Source organism: Taeniopygia guttata, chromosome 5 (genome assembly GCF_048771995.1).
Source record: "Taeniopygia guttata chromosome 5, bTaeGut7.mat, whole genome shotgun sequence".
NCBI classification, from domain to species: Eukaryota; Metazoa; Chordata; class Aves; order Passeriformes; family Estrildidae; genus Taeniopygia; species Taeniopygia guttata.
Window position 1 is genome coordinate 18872073 of NC_133030.1, and position 21713 is coordinate 18893785.

The 21713-nt window shown below is 52.1% G+C and overlaps 1 protein-coding gene and 1 non-coding gene across 7 annotated transcripts in view; both read left to right on the forward strand.

Annotated features, from left to right (window-relative positions):
* Positions 1–9953, forward strand: part of DUSP8 (dual specificity phosphatase 8) — a 46139-nt gene extending 36186 nt beyond the window's left edge. For all 6 annotated transcript variants that reach the window (XM_030273992.4, XM_072929766.1, XM_030273991.4 and 3 more), the window contains 4 exons: positions 1058–1224; positions 2383–2542; positions 2730–2853; positions 3237–9953. In XM_030273992.4, coding sequence (XP_030129852.4) covers positions 1058–1224; positions 2383–2542; positions 2730–2853; positions 3237–4329 — 1544 coding nt within the window. In that variant the 3' untranslated portion in view covers positions 4330–9953. The remainder of the gene's footprint in view (positions 1–1057; positions 1225–2382; positions 2543–2729; positions 2854–3236) is intronic.
* On the forward strand, positions 1636–1707 carry MIR2983 (microRNA mir-2983). The gene is given in 1 exon segment (NR_048991.1): positions 1636–1707. It is a non-coding gene; the product is annotated as a microRNA mir-2983 (primary transcript).
* Positions 9954–21713: the final 11760 nt, after the last annotated feature.

A 21713-nucleotide genomic window follows, 5' to 3' on the forward strand; every position in this document is an offset into this window, starting at 1 on the left:
TCAAGGGAGACTTGAGGCAGATATGACTCAGGCTCCTCTCCACTGCATGAAGCTGCCACCCAGATGTCCTCAGCTGGAGGGGAGTGGAATTAGGGCATTGCTAGCCAGACGGAGCTCTACCCTGGAGTACAGGATCAGCAAGTGAGAGCAAATCAGGATCAGTGGTCTTATGCAACTGTGAAGGACATGCAACAGCAACCGGGGGTTTTCCAGCTCTCCTTGCTGCCTGCTGTGCAAGCAGGGCAAGGCTTGCAGCCCTGCTCAAGCTTTCAGGACTGGGTATCAGGCTTTTGACCATGCTAGACACTGTGACAATACCTCTGGCTGTCACATGCCAGCTACTGCAACTTCAGCTGGGGGGTTTCTTTAAACACTGGGCTTCAAGATGCTCAAGCTGAGAGTGACTGCCCAGCAAGTTTGGTGCAATAAACTGGACACTGATTGCTGTCACATTCAGCAAGGTCAGAGCATGAAAAACAGCAGTGGCTTGCAAGTACCATTATGCCACCACGGTGTGGCAGAAATCGTGGGATTGGCAGGACTGGGCAGAAGGGGCGTCTCTCAGAAATCACAATGTGTAAGTGTAGCCAATGCAGCAAGGTTTGGGCTGACCTCCCAGACCCCAGGGCTTTGCATCTCAATGGGTTTGATTGTCGTCATCCTGCTCTGGTGGATTTTGGTATCAAAAGGTGACCCTGTCCTCAGAATAGTAGGGACCCAAGAAAAGGACTGTCTCTTCCTGTTATTTGTCTGAATAAAGTTGAGAAGAGCCAATTTCATTGGCGAGGGTGTGGGATGCCTCACATGTGCATTAATATCCAGCTGCAACAGGGAAAAGTCAGAGCTGGTTCTCCATTCCTTTCTCTGCGTGTGTGTCATGGCCATCACAATGTATGTGCACTGGTTAGTCGTGGCTGGTGGCTTGTTGCTCCTGGAGGCTCTGTTCTCAGGGCTGCAGGGTTATCAACCGCTTTGTCTCCACCCAGGCCTCGGGTTGCCAGGTACTGATGATCTCAGCTTTGCTGCTCCAAGCTCAATGTCCCAATTTTCTCCACAGGAGGCTTTGCCACCTTCTCATCCTGCTTCCCAGGGCTCTGTGAGGGGAAGCCAGCTGCCATCCTGCCAATGAGCATCTCCCAGCCATGCTTGCCTGTGGCCAACGTTGGCCCCACGCGCATCCTGCCACATCTCTACCTGGGCTCCCAGAAGGATGTCCTGAACAAGGTACAGCCCTGTTGAGGGGACACGTTTGCCCTGTCCCACTGGGGGCTCCAGCCATGCAGAGGGGTGAAGGTATTAAGGATTCCTCTCCTTCCCAGTGGAAAGACCACACAGTGCCCTTTAAAAGGTGCCAGAAAGGCTGTGCTGTGATGTCACACCGGGGAAGAAATTTTGTTTAAAGGAAAAGTAATGATGAGAAGAAAGAAAGAGGAATTGCAGTTAAAGTGCTGCCAGCATCTGCCTACTGCAGCCGTGAGGGAGCCAGCCAGGCGTCCTCATCCATGGCAGGCAAGGAGGGAGAGGGACCATGACACCAGACTGGAGCTGGAGACAGAAAGGAGGGAGAGAGAAATTATGTACAGGGAGTAGAAGGAAATGAAAGAAAAAAATGACAAGAATGTGAGCCTGGGAGCTGGACTGGCTCCATCAAGCCTGTTGGAACAGCAGGAACCGGCCTTTCCAGCAGGCTTGATGGAGCCAGTCTGGGTCTGGAACCCTGGAGACCCAGAGCTGAAATCCTGGGGCCAAAATCCCAAGGAGACAATGCCAGGCAGGGAAAATGATGGTCTTCCTCCCTCCCTACCTCTTTGGAGGGTTTTGTTCATGTTTTGGAACTGTGTTTTCTGCCATCCCCGCAAAGTGGCCACGTGCTGGAGAAGAGAAGCATTGTCCACACAAGGCCTCACTCTGTTGCCTATAGATAGAGCATCTCCTGGCCACATTGGTTAACATAGGGTGCTACCAGTGACTCACTCCACCCTGTTGGTGAGATGTCTCCTTTCTCCCTCAGCTGATATTTCCACAGCTTTCAGACAGAGTTTTTGCTAATTTTCTTTCTTGTATTGTCCTATTCCTCTCATACTGGGGTTGTTAGGTTTTCCCCCCTGGACCCCCTTTCCATGTCTGTTTGGCCTTGTTCACTTTACTTGGACCAAAATAAAGATCTGCTGAGGTTCAACCTGTGTCATCTAAATTGACACAGCTGGTCAATTCAGCTGGTCTCTGCTGTATTATCATCAACTAGGCCAAGGCAGCACTAGGAGACTCACAGGAGAAAATGCTGGGATGGGAAAAGGCAGGGAGTGTTCATGGCAAGACAGACCTTCAGTATGCGGTGCAGGCTGACCTCAGCTGATCATTTGATGGTTTCTTTCCCACCAGGACCTGATGACACAGAATGGGATAAGCTATGTCCTAAATGCCAGCAACTCCTGTCCCAAGCCAGACTTCATCTGTGATAGTCACTTCATGCGCATTCCTGTCAATGACAACTACTGTGAGAAGCTGCTTCCCTGGCTGGACAAGTCCATTGAATTCATTGGTGAGCTTTTCTTATGGTTGCAGACCCTCCAGTTCTCAGCCTTCACAACCTGAACTCTTCTGTCCTCCCTGGTCTTGCTTGCAGCAACTGTTGTCCCCTCACACAAAGGGGCTGGGGTCTGGGGAGGGAGGCTAGAACCATTTTGCTCACCATCATTGTTCTCTCTGTTTCCTCTGCCATGCTCCAGACAAAGCTAAGGTGTCCAGCTGCCAGGTGATTGTGCACTGCTTGGCTGGGATCTCCCGGTCAGCCACCATTGCCATCGCCTACATCATGAAGACCATGGGTATGTCATCTGATGATGCTTACAGGTGAGTTTTCCCCTGAGGGTACTGGGGGGGTTATGCCAGTATGCTTCACTTGAGGGAAGGGAAGCAGGCTGAGCCCAGAAGGAGAGGGTCAGGGCTCCTTGAAGCTCTGTCTTGCCTTGGCTAGGTCCCAGTAAAACCAAACCAAACCTCCCATCATAAAATGCATGCAACAAGGAATGGTTGTGAGTGGTAAAAGGGAGTGGGGAGGCAGTCCCAGCTCTAATCCTGGGGTATCTCAAGGCCCCGTGGTTCCCCAAGATCCTTTTCTTGGAGGGTCTGGTCAAAGGTTCTTGATGATGCCTCTTCTCCCTAAAGAGGCTGAGAGAGTAAGGTGACCCACTGAGGGACCAAGCATCAACAGGGCTGTCTGTACCTCTCGGCAGGTTTGTTAAGGACCGTCGCCCGTCCATCTCGCCCAACTTCAACTTCCTGGGCCAGCTCCTGGAGTACGAGAGGAGCCTGAAGCTCCTCAAGGCCCTGAAGTCAAAGGGTGACTGGGGCGAGGGGGACGCCCAGCAGGACCCAGCAGAGGTGTCAGAGAGCAGCCGGCATCCCCTAACACCTACCTCAGAGAAGGCCGAGGATGTGCCGAGGAGCACCGGCTCGGCGTCCCCCACCAGTGACCCCGAGCGGCAGGCCGGGACCCCGAAGGTCCTGTCACCCACCAGCCTGCAGCAGGGGCTCAATGGCCTGCACCTCTCCTCCGAGCGCATCCAGGACACCAACCGCCTGAAACGCTCCTTCTCCCTGGACATCAAGTCTGCCTACTCCCCCGGCCTGCGGCAGGACCCTCCCGGGCCCCCCGGACCTGGGGAAGCCCCCAAACTCTGCAAGCTGGACAGCCCCTCGGGCTCGGGCAGCCTCAGCCCCTTCTCCCCAGGGGCGGACAGCCCTGAGCGGCCCGCGGGGCCCGAGCTGCTGCTGGAGGCCAAGGTGAGGCAGCGGCGGAAGCACCGGCACGCGGCGGGCTCGCCGGCCCACGGGCTCAGCCTCAACGCCGGCGCGGCCTGCGCCACGCGCAAGAGCCCCGGCGCCGAGGACGGGCTGCCGCCGCGGCTCGGCCAGCCGCCCCCCGCGCCCGGCACCGCCACCGCAGCCTGGAACGGGGTGCACCTGGAGTCCCCCAGCGCCGCCTCGGGCGAGGCTGGCTGGTACTTCGGCAAGGACTCCGGCAGCACCGGCGGCGGCAGCGGCGGGGGCCTGTTTCCCAGCGCCGGCCCGTACCCGCCGCCATTCGGCTGCGGCGCGGTGGCGGCTGGATGCGAGATCAGACTGAGGGACAAGGCGCGGGCCGAGCCACGGGACGGGCGGCACAGCTGGCATGAGGAGGCCGGCGCCGAGAAGCAATTCAAGCGAAGGAGCTGCCAGATGGAATTCGAGGAAACCATGTCCGAGGGCAGGGCTCGCGAAGAGCTGGGCAAAATCAGCAAACAGTCCAGCTTTTCGGGCAGCATGGAGATCATCGAGGTGTCCTGACACTCACCTGGGGTGCTTGGAGACCTGGGACGGGGCTGGGGCGGGGGGATATTTAAGCTGGGGGGAGCGGGAAGGGGGGCGGTGGGGTCGGGGGGTGTATTTATACTTGCGCGTGCATTTTCGGGAGCGCAAGCGCTGAAACCGAAGCGAAGGTGGACGAGTCTTTCCAGAGTCAGGAAACATAGTGGCGGATGCTTGGTGTCCCTCCTGCACTCACCCTGGTCCTTTCCCGCCCATCCCCAGGGCGCCCCAGCCCTCAGAGACCCGCACTCAAAATTTGGGCCTAAAACTCAAGTGGGAAGAGTTGGGCAAGTGGCAGGGATTGCAATTTTGGCTGTGGTGATGGGGCACAGCACCTGGAGGGGGGACCACAGCTGCCCCTTCCCTGCACCCTGGTGCACTAAGCATGCTCCGCTGTGTTTCTCTGGCTAAGTATCCTAAAAATGCTGCACTGGAGCAGCCCTATACATATATAAATATATATTATATATAATATAAAGAAAAAAAAACCCGAAAACACACACACAAAAGAAAAGGTAAATGGTTTTACTGCAATTTTTATTGAGACGTAAATAATATTTCAATTTTTTTTGTTTTGTTTTTAATTTATTGAAGCTGTTCATTCTGGCAATGATTTGCAGACAATGTGGGGCGGTACTTTCAGCTCTATTTTTACTGTGTATGGTATTTAAATCTGAAATACGAGTTTCTAAGCAATATCTGAGGCCTGTGGCTCCTTCTATAGTTGATGTCCACAACATAGATTTCCCCCCTTATTTCTGGGCATACCAACAAGGGGACAGGAGACTCTTCTGGGCACTTTTTCTAGAAATGAACGAGTAAATGAGCAAACCATAAAACCTTCTTATGACACAAACTGAGCCAGAAAACTCTTCTGGAAGCTGCTGCCTCTTCTTCCCACCATGGTCTCTGTTCGTTTCTCCTCATCTCCATCCTAGCCAGTACCACCATCCCAGCCATCATCCCATCCCAAGCATTGTCCCCATTCTGGCCATCACCCAGTCCCAGACATACCCCCTCTCCTCCCCTCCCTTCCTTTTGGCTGCCCATCCTCGCTGGAGGTGGAAGGGTGGGAGTCACCTGAAGTGGATGGAAGGCTGCAGGATGTCACCTCCAGCTGTGAGGGGAAAGTGTCGAAAGCTGCCACAGCAGAGGGAGGGATGGGAGGCTGGTGGTAGTTGGGATTCTTGTTGGGAGGTGTCTTGCCTGCCTGCCCCAGCCCTTCAGCTCCCCCTCACCTCAGCTACCTTGCTTGGGAGGTATGGGCACCACTTTCCCTTTGGGGGCGGCGGTTCTTCTGGCTTCCCACATCCTTTGTCTCACATCTGAGAAACTCAGGGGGAGCGTGTTTGCAGGTGCCGGAACTCTCCCAGTCCTCTTGCCCTCCAGGCCAGCTCCCCTCCATCCAGTGGATGATGAGCTGTCCAGACATGAAGCTCTGCAAGCACATGGAGGGGCATAAGTGACTTATTTTTGGAGATGGTTGGCTGCTTCCTCCCGTCTGGTGGGAAGCCATGCTCTTGTCCCCAAACCCCAATGTCAGGATTGCTGAGAAGCTGCTTTCTGAAGCTGGAGGCACTGAGCTGCCTCCACTGCAAAGCACATCGCTCCCTGCAGCTCTCTTTGCTTTCTCCCTTGTCTCGCACTAGTTTGCAAAGCTGATACCTCAGGGGTCTGTGTTCGTGCATGTCTGTGTCCTGTGTCATCCTTGGAGTGTTGTTTTTTTTTCTTTTCTGGGTCCACATGGTTTCTCTCCCTTTCCCTTTTTCCTCCTCTTGTCATTCGTTTCTATCTTTAAATCAAACTACCCGTGACAAAACCAAGTGATCTCAGGTTTAAAACTGAACATAAAGCAGAGGCGTGAGGAGCTGCAATCACACGAGGAGGGGCTGCTCGCTTCAGCTCGTTGCTTCCTCAGCCACCTCTGTGTTTGCAGTTGAGGCAGGTCTCCCTGGAGACTCCTTGCTCTCTTCCGGCTTTAGTTTTTCTGGTTTTCCATGGAGCTATTTGGTGAGATGCTGGGGACCCCCACATACTCCTGGGTGGTTCCCCACAGTGTGGAAGGGAGGGATGGGGGTGGATGGAGAGCCAGGGACCACCTGCTCTTCTCCCCACATCACTTTTGATGAGAGTGAGAGATCTCATAGTCAGTCCTGAAAAGCCTACCACCACCCTTCATTGCCTCCAGCAACCACCTCAAACCTGCTCAGTGTTGCCAACCTGAACATTGTGCTCTTCTCATCATGAAGCAGTGATGACACTATTTTCTAAGCTCCCTTTCTAGACTCCAGAAGGCATTTAGATCCACCCCATGAGCTATTTCATCTATTTCAGGAGCTCCACTTGCAGCAGGCTGTCCTAAGTAGGCAGCAGTGTCAAGGCCAGGGAGGGAGAAGAAAAAGGCTTCATCCTTCCTCTGGTGCCTCCTCACTGGGCATAGTGTTAATGTCACCTGCCTCCTGTCCAAGGAGTGCTTCTGGTCCTCCGTCCCCTTCTGCTGCCCTCAGTGGCAGCATCTCTTCCCAAGCATGCCAGTGGTGATTGCTGATCTCTGCCCTGTAGCACTCATTCCCTGCCCATCCCATAGTCCTTCAGGGTTGGTGCCAGCATGGACTTAACTGAGCTCAGGTCAGGAAGTTGCTGGCAGGAGCTGGTGTAGCTTTGAGAAATGGAGAGAGGCTTAAATGGCTTCCCAAGGGATGTTATAGAAAGGACAACAGGAGGTCAAAACCAGGTGGGGAGATGAGACAAAGCACTAGCAAGCTCCCATCTAATTCCTCCTGTCAAGTGACACAGTGTGTTGCAAGCACAAAAAAGCAGATGGAGCAAGTCAGGAAGGACTTGCATGTTGCAAATGAGATCCCGAATTTCTGCAGAGAGGCAGTGGTTTGCTTTTTGTCATCTACACTCTGCCATCGCCTGGATGCTTCTGAGACATGTTTGAGGTTTTACACACTGTGGACTCCTGTCTCCTCTGAAACCAGAACAGAGATAAGTATACTTTAGGATTAGTAGATCATAGATATTCATGACCCACCTCTGCAGCCTTATTTTGATGTACTTTGCATTCATCCCTCTCCTTTACATTGGGCATGTGCATCAGAAACCCACATATATACAATATTTTAAGTCTATATCCAGAAAATAAGTCTTGATGGAGCAGCCCTGCCAAGTGTCTCCTGCCCATCTTGACCCAAACCCAGGGTCACCAAGTTGCAGGCTTGCAACTAACTTATTTTTTTTTTTTTTAAATCAAACTCTGTCTAATGAACCACTTTGTCCATGAGTCAGACAGCTGTGAATTGTCATGAGGACGGATGTGCTGGGTGGTAATCCTCCACATCGTCTGTCAGCCAAGTCTTTTTTGTGGGCTCTTAGAGCCAGCTGACCCATCCCAAAGCCTCACTGGAACCAAAAATCACCTTTCCATGCCGATCTGTTGAGGGTACATTCATTTGTAGGGACCTACAGAGGTGGAAGTGTGAGCAGAGGAGAGGAAAGGTCTCTTCTTTGAAGGGAGGAACCAACAATGCTGCTGAGTGTCCGATGCAATGCCTGCACTTTCCACCACATGAAGGACTGAGCAAATCACAGCTCTCCTTCAGAGTAGGAAGGACATTTGACTCCTTTCCCCCCCAGCCTCTGCCTGTCTGCAGGGCCGAGCCTCCCGACCACCTCCATCCCAGCTGAGCAAAGCTGGCAAGAGGGCAGTGATCAGGTTGGTAACACTGAGCCAGAGGCTTGGGTCAGAGCAGGCTCGTCCCTGGCCTCAGCATCAGCGTCCCCAGCCCCTGCTGCTTTCCCAGCCCTTCTCTTTGTCTGCTTGTTTTTTTGGATGTCCATCCCTGTTACATCTGCCCTTTAGGAGACAATGCCCCTCAGAAACCCCCCTACTGTCCCCTTTCCCCTCCCATTCTTAATACTAATGATAATAAGCTATCAGTGTTGTCATTGCAATCTATGAATGATAGATTTGAGTATTTATGATTATTATTATGATTATTATGGTTATGATTCTGTACTTTTTTGCTTCTTACTCTTTGTATGTTGCTCTTTGTTTCTCTGTTGTGAATAAAAGCAAGGCCCCATCTCACCTTCTCTCTGCTCCCCGCAGCCCGGCTGTGGCTGACTCGGCACAGCTCCCGGCTGCCCCAAGCCTCAGGAGGCAAACCCTTGTCAGAGGAGCTTGAGGGAGGTGCTTCCTAAGGATATAAAGGCACACAAACCCGGGGCAGATCCATTCTCTTAACTCTTCCCTTCCCTTCCTGCAGCTCCTCTCCCCCATACAGGTTCTTGCTCATCTTTGCAAGAGGCAAGAACCCACTGGCACCAACAACAAGATTAAATGGGAAAAGCTTAAAGCTTTAAGGAGCATTGGCCAGGCATCCACTTCATGGAATCAGCTCCCTCCAGGTCATGGTCCTCTCACCTTCTTCAGCTGGCTGCAGCTGCAGGCTGCATCTTCACCCACAGGGGCTTCTTGCTCTGGCATTGCAGCTGCTTTGCAAAGCTGTCCTGCTCAGCTGAGCCAGGGACATTGGCTGCTGCTTTAGCCACATGCCCTGGGCTTCCTGGGCTTGAGTGTCCTCCTCATGCTGGTGGTTCCCCTGCCCAGGAGCAGCACAGCCTGGGGAATACACATGGACAGTGCTAGAGCAAGCCCAGTGGCAGAGCCACAGGGAGACATGTGAGTGGCCTCTGGTACCTGGAGGGATTTAGACGGGCTGGGAATAGCTCCCAGCATGGGACTTGGTATGGTCTTTATCAAACACTGATAAATTGTGGTGTCATGAGCAGAGAGAGACTGGTGCTGGTTTTTTTGCACCCATTGCCTGTGCTCCTTGTACAACCTGGAGCTTTCCAGATGACTGTAAGGTGTAGGAGGAGACATTAGGGGAAGGGAAGAGGACCCCCATCTGCGCCGTGGTACAAAACCCTCCCAGTACTGCGCCAGCTCCATGAAGAGTCATTTTAATTTGCAGGGTTTAACACTGCCCTTCTCCAAGTGGCCCAGGCACAGTTTCTTGTCTCTGTCATGACTTTGCTTTGTCATGGGTTGGGGTCCTTCTCATCATGCTGTGCTGAACACATTTCCAAGGTTGCTCTGAGACCACACTGGAGAGGAGAGAGCTCAGGTCTCACCCCTCTCCTGGGAGACCCTGGTAGATCTCTGCTGGGGTCCTGGTCCAGCATCACCCTTCCTACCTCACCTGCCTTTGGAGCAGCCATGGACAGGGAGGGAGCAGGCAGGTTCTGACCATGCCGGGACTGACCCTCTTCTCCCTTCCTCATCCCTGTAGGATCAGACCCTTCCTCAGCAAGCACAACAACAGAGAGGGGGTCTGTACCCACCCTGCTGTACCTGGGGACTCCCAAGCATGGAAGAGAGGGTCTGTCCACCAGCCCCACCACACTCCCTTCCTCGCTGTCCATTTGGCCAGCGCCGGCGTCGGACCCGGGGAGACACCCTGCCCCTGCCTCGTCTTTATTTATTTATTACCAGAGGCTGTAAACAGCAGTGCTTTTCTACCCTCTACTTTCTTTTCCTTTCTTTTGTATTTTGGAACAACGTGTTGTAATAAATACCCGAGTAGGTGTTTTAACAGCTGGTGTCAGCCTTGGTTTTTGAGGGTCAGACATTCTCAGGATGGGGCTCTTTGGGGGTTTGGGGAGGGCAATGGACCTTTTAGTGATGGGGCCTAGAGCTAGTCCCTAGATGGGACATAGAGGCAGACCTGGACACAGACAGACCTGGATGCACAGCCAGACCTGTGTCTGTGTATACGACCCAGCAGCTGAAAGCTGCAGCTGGACTAATTCAAAGCAGAAATAAGGCTCATGGCTGAGAGTAGTGGCATAAAATTTAATTGGGGCATTCATGGGCACTCAGACTGCAAACTGCCACTCTAGGGGCTCTGAAGCTGTAGTCAGGTGCCTAAGCATCCCCTTTCTAATGGAAAGGCCTGTGCCAGTCCTGCTTCAGATGGGGACACACATGTAGGTAATTATACAGATCGCCAAGCTGAAGAGCACAAAGACATGGAGTGTTTGCATTGAAATATACTGTTGCTGGATTTTATTATTATTACTATTATTATCATTGTTATTATTTTGCTTCCCAGCTGTGTTCTGCTCCCACCTTGCTCCTGACAGAACAGCAACATGTAGCCACACGCTTGCTGTGCACTACAGCAAAACTCTATAAACATTCCCTGCTCACCCACAGCCAACTGAGCCATGCTGTGCTCAGGGGGCAGCTGGCAGGAGCCAAGCAGCAGCCCCATTTTGACTGGACTGTGCTCAAGTGGAAGCTGATGGAAGCATTTCCCTGCTTCCCCCTGCAGCAGGTTTTCTTTGGAGGGAGGAGAAGGTGTGAGCAGACTCCCTGCAGTTCTGGCTCCAGAAAGCCTCAGCACTTATTGATGTGTATGTAGAAGGGACATCCATCCTCACAGCTGCTTTCCACAGGCTGGGCTAAACCCCTGTGTCTTTTATAAATGCATTCCCCTTATCCAGCTGCAATTGCTGGGTGTTTTGTAAAGCTTCACAAAACTACTTCTATCACCTGCTGTTGGGGTAGAAGCTCAGTATGAAGCTTTAGCCTCCTGTGCATCTTACACCACTGGCAGCTCCAGAGAGGCTGTTTGTCCTCCCCTCCCAACCACTTGTTACCATGTGTGATATGGGAAGGGACAATTATTTAATAGAGAATCATGAATACTTCTTCCATCTCCCTCCCAGTTTACCTGCCCCTGGCTTGGTTTTTCCAAACTTCCCAGGGGAAGAGTAGTGCTGCAATAGAGTCCCCAGAGTTGATGTCTTGTGTCGCTACCTGCATAGTCACAATTGAATCCTCTCATGTTTCAGAGAGACATTCCCTCTGGGCCAGGGGACTGGCAGCAGCACCCAGGTGGGAGGAAACCCAGGTGAAGCTGCTCTTATCTGGGGCTGGGGCTCTAGGTATGTGGAGGCTCTGTCCCCTGGCAGAGGCACCCATGGGTGTGCAGCCAGCACAGCTTCCTCCCCCTGCCCTGGTGCTGAGGCTGCCTCTCCTCTTGTTCCTCATGGTTTGCACGGCAGAAACCATTACTGCAACGAGAAACCCAGGAACGTCCTTTTTCCAGCTCTCTGGCTTTTATTGACTCAGAGAGGCTGCCAAGCCTATAAATAAATGTTCCTTGAGCTAAATATAGCAGCCACTGAAATAGGCTGCTGACTATTTATTTAGCTTGTGGCCTCTTTGAAAGCTTGCCAGTCCATACTGCCTTTACCTTCAGGCCGTCCCACCCGGGGCTGTGGCCACCCACCACGGGGGCATGGCTGAGTCAGCACGGGGAGAAGGGGTCACAAAAAGTCAGCCCCAGCTCTGCAGGGCTGGAGAGCCAGGGTGACATGGTCTGGCAGCTGGAGGAGCTTCTGCACCCTGTACCCCTGCCCAGAGAGCTGGGGGTTCCCAGGAGGGACATTTGCCAGAGCAGTAGGCAGGGGCTGAACCAGTCACAAGCCAGTTTTCTCTCCTGTGAGGACTTGGTGTCTTTTTCCAGCACCAGAGCCTGGAAAAGCGAATCTATCTATCATATCCCTCAGGCTTTCCAGCATTAGGGGGTGTGCATTGCTTTTCCGCACTTAGAAGGAGCATAAAGACAATTGGTGTACAGAGCTGCTGTGTGTTAAGACACTGAGGACAGCCAGGGGCATTAATTGACCCCCACCCTTGCACCCCTGTTTGAGCACCTCAGGACACTGAAACTGGTAAGCTGTGCTATGGTTCTGACCTGGTCTCTGGCCTCAGCTGCTGGGTGCTCTTCAGGCAGTGCTGCAACCACTTCCCCTGCGAGGCTATCCCACTTCATTGTGTGTCTGGGAGCAGCCTGGGAGATGCCATTTGCCACACTGGTGAGATGAGCCCTAATTAGGGCCCCACACTTGGACAGGCTCCGTGGGATGCATGTTCTTTCAGAGCACTTTTGGTTGTGCCTTGATGCAAGAAAGGATGGGCTTCATCTCTCAAAGACTGATGGAAAACAAGGTGAGTTCTGCTCCATGCTGTAGACACTCTTCTACACCCTGAGCCTAACAGGAATAGGATGCTGCTTTCCTTGGGCTGTGAGGAATTCACTGCAGCTGCATGCCAGCCAAGGGAAAAACCCCGTCACTCCCTGGAAAGCCACATTCGCTCCTGGAGCAATCCTAGAACATTCATAATGTTTAGCACTTACAGAGGGTTTTGCTAAACATGAGCTAATCCTTACAACACCCATGGGAAGGAGAAAAGTAATTATTGTTATTGGACTTAATTTTTCCTTTTCCACGTACCCCTGCAGATGAGGATCAACTCTACCTAGTCCTGAGAGCTCTGGAAATCAGAGAAGAATCCCACTCAACCCAGCTTATACAAATAGGAAACCTGGAGCCAGGATGGAGTAGGTTATTTGCCAAAGGCCACCCAGGAAGGCAGAACTGGAGCCTCTGTGGAGTGCAGGGGCAGGGGCGAGTGGTAATCCTACTCCAGACTATAATTCCACAACTGACAGAGTAATTCTGGTCCCCTTCAGGTCCTCACTGCAGGATACCCACAGGATGCAGATGCTTTGTATTGCTGCTTACCTTCCTTCCACAATATCACCTCACAAGGTGGTTAGAGAGATATCCTGCTCTCTGAGTCAGTAGGTGCTGCCAAGGCTCGTGAGCATATTGGTTTGGAGCACTACTGCAGCAAGTCACAAAATTCCCACACGTGACCCCCCACCTCTGGAATAACAGTCCCAGATCCGCTGCCATGTGTGGCAGATCCCACCAACCCTCAGCCACTGGGTGAGTGGCCTCCACAGCTGTGGCCAGAGCACCCCAGGGCAGGCAAGGAGCTGATGGGATGATAGCTGGGCTTGTCCCAGCCATGTGGCATTGGAACAAGGCTGGCTTAGAGGGCTGCTGAGGTCCCTCCAGGGGCACAGCGGGTCTGCATTAGGATGCCCCAGGTGAAATTGTAGACCAAAATGAGGGTCAACTGCTTCCCTGTGTCTTTTGCAGAGAGGAAGGGCAGTTTTAGGGGGTTCCATAGAGCCATCAATGCTCCCTGGCCACAGTCCTCAGCTGAAACCCAGGCACTCAGTGTCTGAGTGGAAATATTGTCTGTCGGCAGTACCCAGATGATGTCATTTAGTTTTCCAGGCTTCTGGGCTGAGCCAGCAGCTCCAGCCAGTATGACTGGATATTCTTTATTTAGAAGGAGCCCAAGTGCAACTGAGTCCAGGTCTTTGCAGCACCCCTCTGCCACCTCCCTTCCCTGCTGATGCAATCCCATCCGCAGCAGGGACATCAGGATGCCTGAGGTGGTTCTTGGAGCCTCAAACTGGGACCTTGCCAGGGAGGTGGGAAAGGGAGATGCTGTTAGGGGCAGGTGTGTGCTATCAGACCTTCCCCAGGCAGAGGAATCTCCAGCTCCCTCTGGGCAATGCACGCAGCACAGGAGCACTTGTCCCTCCAGGTGTCCTTTCATCTCCCTTCAACTCCCTGAGAAATTTGTCCTGAACTCCCCAGCATGGCAGTGGTCACCCTCCTCATCCTCACACTTGTCATCTCCAGTCTGCGTTACTGCAACTGAGCCTCAGGCTGGCTTTTGGGGGCTTTCTAGTTGGAAATCAAATGTTTTCCCCCTCTAACACCCCTTAACCTGCCTCCTCTCCCCCAGCAGCATCTCCTGAGCGCTAAGAATAGCCCTGCCTCTGGCTCCAGGCTGGTGCTGTTTGCTCAGTGACTCAGAGCTGGCCAGGCAGGCACTTACTCAAAGTGCCCCATTACTCATCTGTCTGCATCGCCCCAAGGATGGGGTTTGTGTCTCTCGTTCGCCTCTCCTTTAAAGACACTTTATTTATTTCTATTCAATAAAGCCACCATGCACAAGGAGAAGTAGTTTTCCTGCTGTAGATTTACCTCTAAATATGTGTGCCCTGACCCAAAATGCTGCAACCCCTATAGATCACACTGGCAGCCCAGCATTGCTCCTTCTGACTGCCTTGCCAGGAAGGAGCTGTGCCGGCAGGAACAGGGCATATGATAATGCCTCTCAAAATTGCATTTCGAGGCACCAGGGTAACAATGAAAACAAAAATTCTCTCCTGCAGAAACCATCTGTGTTGAGTACCAGTGTGAATCTGACTGTGCCCAAATCCAGCTGGCCTCTCAGATGCCCAAGGCATGACCCAGCTGCTCCCGTCTTGCCCACAGCCCACACTAATTGCACCCCTCCTTCCTCTCCACAGAGTGTGTCACTGCCCAGTGGGCAAAGCACCTCAGCAAATTTTAAAAGCCCTCAATTTTTTAAAAAAGTGGTTTAATTTCCAAACAACAAAAAGGCAGCATCTTCCTCATCTGTTTTGCTCCCCTGAGGCATCCTCTGAGTCACAGCCAGTTGTGCTGGAAGCAGAGCTGCATCCTGACCAGTGCACATCTGTGTTTGCGAGGCACTGCCGTGAAGGCACTGCCAGGGGAGGACACAGGGATTGTTGCTTGGGATAAGGAAAGCATGGCATTGGCAGAGGAATTGGAAGTTTGTAGGAACAGCATTTTGTTCTCTTTCTGCTGCTTCAACCCCATAGTTTCCCTTTTCTGCTGTTCTTCAGTTTTTCTTCCAGATTTTCCAATCCTGCTGCTTCATGGCATCACTTTTCAACCCTGCTGTCATCAGGGAGCCCAGCACTCTGCTCCAAGATGCTTCTTGAAGCCTCAACAGCACACAGAGGGCTTCCTGAGAGGAAGCACAACCTCCATACGAGGCATACCTGAGCATCCCAAGCTAGGCGTGGTTTGTGTCTTGGAGAGATGCCTGTTGGGTGTAAATAGATCCACCTTGCATGGAAGTGGGCAGCTGGTCTGGATTTGGGCTGTGGCTGTGGCACTTCTCACCACTGTGCCCTGGGTCTCCACGTAACAATGCTGAGGTTCTGATCCTGCATTGCTAACCCCAAGGGAGCCTTTCCACCCATCCAGGATGAGTGGGCTCCCAGTGCCTCTCCCCAAAGCCCAGCACAGGAGAGCTGGGGGCTTGTTCCTCAGAGGAGATGGTGTCTCCAGCTCTGTCAAGGCTGGCAGCAGCGAGGGATGCAGAACAGAAGGAAGCAGGAGCCTGAACATCCACCATGGGCTGGAAATGGGATCCTGCGTGTCCTGGCAAACATATATTTGTTTGCTCCCTCCATCCCAGTGACCTCCCCTCGATAACAACCCCTGGGGCCATCTGGGGGCATGGTGTTGTAGGAGAGCAGGACCAACCCACCCAGTTCGGTCCTTTCTGACAGACCCCACTGGCACCCCAAGCATCCATCACACTGCCGAAAGAAAGGCTGCTTCCAGCCCCGGGAGCTGAGGCCACAGCGAAGCCAGGCCGTGTCAGAGGAGGCAAAGGGGGCAAGCTCAAAGCTTTTTGGGACACCTTTCCCTGGCAGCTGAGCCGTGCTCAGGAGGGGAGGGAGCCCTGAGCTGCGAGCAGCCTCTGCTGGCCTCTGCTGGGAGCCTTCGCACCACTGCAGGGCTGTCCGTGCAACACCAGGGAAAGGATTTACCCTCGTTTCATATCCTCCAGGAGAGCTCGGGGTGACACTCGGTGCCGGACAAACCCCTTTCTGCAAGGGTGTTGGAGCACTGCTGCAGGTGTTGGTACAAAGAGGAGGAGCAGAGGAAAGAGGGATGAAGGCAAAGAGCTGCTCACACATCCTGTTGGACCGATGCAGGCAGAAGTCTGGAGAGTGAAGATGTCTGCAAGACCACAGCCCACGGTGGGCCAGGAGCCCCCAGCCTGGCTGTGACTTGAGGGAGGGCCAGTGCCACTCTGCACTTCAGCTTTGAAATCTCTTGCACCCTACAGGTGCAAACTAAGAGCATTAAGAACAAGGCTGTGGAGGTTCAGTGCCTCTGCAAGCAACCTGTCCTTCATCAGCATGGTTGGGAAGAACGTGTCAACCCTAATTTTTGCAGTATCCAGCTCCCATCTCATCTCCAGGCTACATACGGTACTGGAGAAGGGAAGGGCTCCATGTTCTCCTAAGAGCCACATGTGCTCCATTAACTTGAACCATGTGGTTCAAGTCTTTTACATCTCTGAACCCACTGAGGACCAGATTTGGGTTGCAGCACTGATCAACTCAAGATACCAGCTGCTGGGCTGTGGACAGAAGGCTGTAAGAGATGCTACAGTCCACTTCTAGGAGACCCTGCTCTGAATCCCAAAACCCCTTTCTTTACTGACATCCCAGCCTGTCTTCCTCATTACAGAGGATAGTGACAAGTGGCCACTGCCTTACAGATTCTACGTGCCACCTGTGACACAGGTGTGCAGACCCCTCCAGCCTCAGGAGGTGAGACATGCCCAACAGCAATCCTCTCTGGCTCAGCACAGCATTCTGGGCTGGGCAGGAATGCTGCTGCCTTCAGCCTGTCTTCAAGGCTTGGCTTTGGCTTTGCCCTGACATCCCCTGAGCACAGCGCTGTGACGCAGCGTCTGCATTTGGGAACCCCCACACAGTCACTGTCCAGCAGACTTGGTGGTGGCCAAGCAAGAGCCAGACTGCCTTGTCTCCAGCCACGCAGCATTAACCTCCCCCCACCAGAGACATTCCTCAGACCTTGCTTGTACTTGCAAAAGTGCATCATGAAGTCAGAGCGCTGCCAGGGCTGCCTCTCCCTACTCTGCTTTCCCCATTAATTGCTGACCAGACCATCCATTAGGGAGTAACAGTGAGGATGTGCAGAAGATGCTCTCCACAGGCACCTGGCATGCTTGCCTCTCACTTGCTACAAACCTCTGGGATTGGCACAGATGAGCAGGATATTTTTGTTGTGCATCCCCTGAGAAAACAACCAGGTGCTCAGGGCTCTGTAGTTCTTTACCCCTGCAGCAGACACCTGTGGGTTCAGCCCTGGGCTCCATGGGCAGGGCACAGAGGGTCTGGAGAAGTTGGAGATGGAAGAAGTGCATTTTCCATCATAGTGAGGGCATTGGTTGGCTAAGGGGTGCCTGTGAGGGCTGTAGCTGAGGCCATAATGTCGCTGAGACAGCACAGCAGGATGGCATTCAGATGACTGAACTTTCTGCCCTCGCCTCTTCCCCCTTGGCCCCATAATTAGTCCTCTGGGTCACTCAGGGCTCCTGAAGTGCTTTCATCCCTGAGGAGTTTGTTTAGCTGTGGAAACCTAAGGAAAGGAAAAAAAAAAAAAAAAGAAAATTCAGTATTCCTCTGAAAATCCTATCACTCACATTACCCCGGTTCTCCATGCTGCAGCACTGGGTGCAAGGCTGGTACAGGGGAGGTAAACCCTGCCAGGCAAAGCAGGAGCAGGCAGTAAACAGGAATGATGAAGTTTAGGTGCCTTCTGCATCAGGCCCTGGGCATAGACTCATGAGAGTAATTGGTTTCACCCCAGTTCCACAAGTGTGCACCTTGTACTCCTTCAAAGCCAGGCAATCTGGTGCCTGGCAGAGCAGCAGTGGGTGTATGGAGATCTCTTAGGAAGAGGAATAAATTCCCTGTACAGGGCAATCATCCTTCCTTGGGGTATTTTTATATCAGGGTGGATTAAAGGGAATACAACCAGCAAGATAACTCAGATCACAGCAGGGTGTAATGTAGTCCAAATAACCTCTGTGGTTTTGCCAGTTCTACTCTTCATTAGATAGCACCAGTCAAAGACAAAGCCTTGATAACCCCTCCTCACCAAAAAACATGGTCCATGTACAGAGAAGTTATGAAAAAGGATCCTTCTGCTTCCTCCTACACCAGTGCTGACAGAGGCACAGAGACAGCATCAAGGCTTTCTCCAAAGCAGACAGGCTGCCCTTGGCTCTCTCCCCCACCAAAGCTATTAGCAATGAGCTCAGCCCGCTATTATCGCTGATCCAGGGAGCCTGGAGGCTCTCAGAAGTGCAGCTATTGATCCATGCCTCTTACATGTCCCCCTCAGGCCTTTGGTTTCAGGAAACCACTTTGCCTATCCTCTCCTTGTTTCTTCTCTGCAACCTCCAGGAATACTTTTCTGAGACACCTTGAAGCTGAGAGTTAAGGGAAAAGTAACGGGAACTGCAGTGAGAGGGCCAGGGATTTAGCCTGGCTAGAACTGCCTGATTGCTTTGGTTGGCTGTGTGCTTTATTAATCATCTCCATCTTTATTAATCTCTCCTCAGTGGAGGAAGGGGAGGACATTCTCCCCTAGGTTAGGGTGGCAGGTCAGGGGAGGGAAATCTTGGTGCCTTTCATGGGAATGCAACCTACGTGGTGTCTACTCATCCATGGCACGGACTTCCTGAAGGGACTGTGTCCATGGAAGTGCCCCTCCACCCTCTCCATATTTCAGGGCTGTCAGCATGACCTGGACCAGCTGGTTAACAGGTGACTGCATCTCTGTGCAGACTCACACTGATGGCACAAGCAGATAGGTCTGTTAGTCTGCTGGGGAACGCTTACTTATGGTAATGATCAGCTCAGTGGCATCCTGCTACTCCTGAAGGACAATCCTACACCCCTTGGGCTGCTTCTCCCATCCCTTCAGGCCCACCTTGCCCAAGCAACCAGGCGGTAGGGTGAGGAACAATGCTGGGCAGCTGGGGCATCAAAAAGACCTGGTGGAGCTACAGCCAGAAACCACATATCTGCTCTGGGCTGATTTCCTAGGTATGACACAAGCAACTTGCCACCCAGCCCCTTATAAAATGTGTTGCTTCACTCTCCCCACATGTCCAGGAAGACTTTCAGGTGCCTGGGTGCACTCCATAAATTACTAAGGAGCCATCAAAAGCATTAGCAGTGGTGCTGGCTGCCAGAAGCAGATTGAGATCGAGCCTTCCCTTGCATCCATCAGCTCCACCCAGGAAGCAGACTTCCCTTTGGCAGCAGCCAGAATAAGCAACAGGCAGACAGCAGCTGCCCCTTGCCCTGACCAGGCAGGCCCAGGCAGGCACTGTGTGGGAAGGAGTGACCATTTGCAGATGGAGGAAAACTCACATCTTGCTACAGCTCCCATTGCACACCTGGGAGGGATTTGGTAGTGGCCATGTTTTTCCCTGCAGATGGATTAGGACTAGCAGAGAGAAATCATTAATTTTTGGGTAAGTTTGTGGACAACAGAGCCTTGGAGCCTGTGGATGCCGTGAGGAAACCTCCAGACTCAGCCAGATCCCCAGCGTGCCCAATACAAGGGTTTTCATTCTTCCTTTAAAAGCTGCTCATGTAGCCCCAGTTTGCACATGAGACACACAGGCCTGATCCCATGAAAAGACCAATGGATGTACTTCCATACACCCACAAAGATAAACTCCAGGGAGTTCTTTCAGCTGGTTCCACATACACAAATCATACTGAGGAAGCAAATGGTGGTATCTGTTTTGTTTGATCACTCGTTCATGGCAGCATTGTATCCCAACAAATCTAAGGAAGTTGCCCTGGCAAAGCTTTCTTACCTGTCACTCTATCCTGGATTTCAAGTAGTAGCAAATTACTGTGAGCAGGGGGCAAAATTTAGCTGACTCCTTGCACTTACTGCCCTTGCAGTCATCAGAGTCAAAGAAGACAGGTCACCTTCCACTGCTAATGCTGCAAAGTAGGCATGGAATAAACCCAACCTTCCTTTACAGACTTTGCTGGAGAAATCAACACTTCCTATACATAGAAAAATCAATGGAGGGCACTTACCAAACAAATCCCCATTGGTCTGAACCACCTGCATCAACAGAGCCTTACATGGCCATCTATGCACAGCAAATCCTCTCCAGCAGCTCCAGCTCAGCTTTCCCTTGTCCGGGCTGCTGTAGCAGGGTTTTTTCTTTGTTTCTACTAGCACACCATTCTGGCACAGTGCACTCTGCTCTGTGCTGATTTTGGGGAGCCTCAGCAGCATCCTACATTTTTGTGATTGTGCCCTGCAAGCTCACTGTCGCTCGTTTTTCACATACCTACTCTGGAGGTGCTGCTGCTTCCCCGTGTCAGCACTGAAGGAGCCAAGTGAGGAAGAGGGCAGCGTTCCCCCATGCGGGCCAAACACTCCCACCTCTCAACACTCCTGGATCTCTCCCAAAGCCTCCCTGAAACACCACTAACTCACCTGCACCCAGCTAGAAACCTTGTTACTGATTGGGAATAACTTTGAATGAAGGAGAATTCATGAATATGAGTATTTCCTCTCAACCATCAGATGGTGCCATTGAGTCTTCTTAGGATGTGGAGCCCGAGGACAGCAGGCTGCCACCAGGGATCACACTGACTTCTTGCTCCACCTCAAAGGCAGGGAATAGCACTTTATTCTTCAGTTACAAGTACTGATACAGAAATATTCTGGTGTTCTCAAATAAATTAACAAGGATGTGTGTCACTGTTTTTTCTGGTTGTTCATTTATTTGTTTGTTTTGCACAAGTTTTTGCCTACCTTCTTGGAGCTGGACTCCAGTGACCCCAGTGTAGGAACAAGCATAGCAGTATAGGAGCACTTCAATTTCTGCACTAAGAAAAAGACTGGAAAGATTTAGAGAGGATGAACTGCTTTCAGACAGCAAGGCTAGAAATTAAAGACGGATCAGCATTAGCAAAAGTTCCTTTCCCCTCCACAAAAGTGATATATGGAACACAGGACTTGCCCTCTTTGGAAAGTTAGGCAGGAGGCTGCCCGATATCTGGGGAACACTGTCTCATTTCTATCGCTCCCTGCCTCTTCCTTCTACTATTTTTTTTTTTTTTTTTTTTTTTTTTTTTTTTGTCTTTTAGCACAGAGCACAGAGTGCACTGTAATAAGAAGCAGCATCAAGGCACATTGCCTACAATATGCTCATCACATCTGACATCTCCCCTCTGAATGCGGGGCCAGGACTTCCTGGGCTTTGGTACTTATAAATCTCTGTGGATTTTGCAATGACCAGAGCCTGGCACGGAGAGCCCTGCTGTCCAGCTGAGGCCTCTACTTGGCATTGCAAATATGCATGAATAAGAACTGATTAGTGCTTTTCCTGGGTTGGTTTTCATATTTAATTGTGCAAGATGAAAGAGGAGAAAAATGCTAGTAACGTGAGGAAGGAGGGAAAGGAGAAATCATTACAAGTGCATTTAGTGAGTGATAAGAATGGCTGCTGAGCTGGGTTGGGTGGTTTCCAAGCACAGTGGGAGCCAGCTTCAATTTCACAGCATAATATTTCCTGCACCCTTAAAATAACTTCTCCCTGCCCCCAGGGTGTCAGAGGAGCTGAAGAGCAATGTGTGCCCCCTCCCTGTGCAGCCCCACGCCGCTGGGTGCTCAGTTATCACCCTGGGGCTGTTTTGAGAGCAGTCCCATCACCGGTGTCCTGCCAAGGCACCGAGACCCAGCCAAGAGGGCTGGAGCAGAACGGA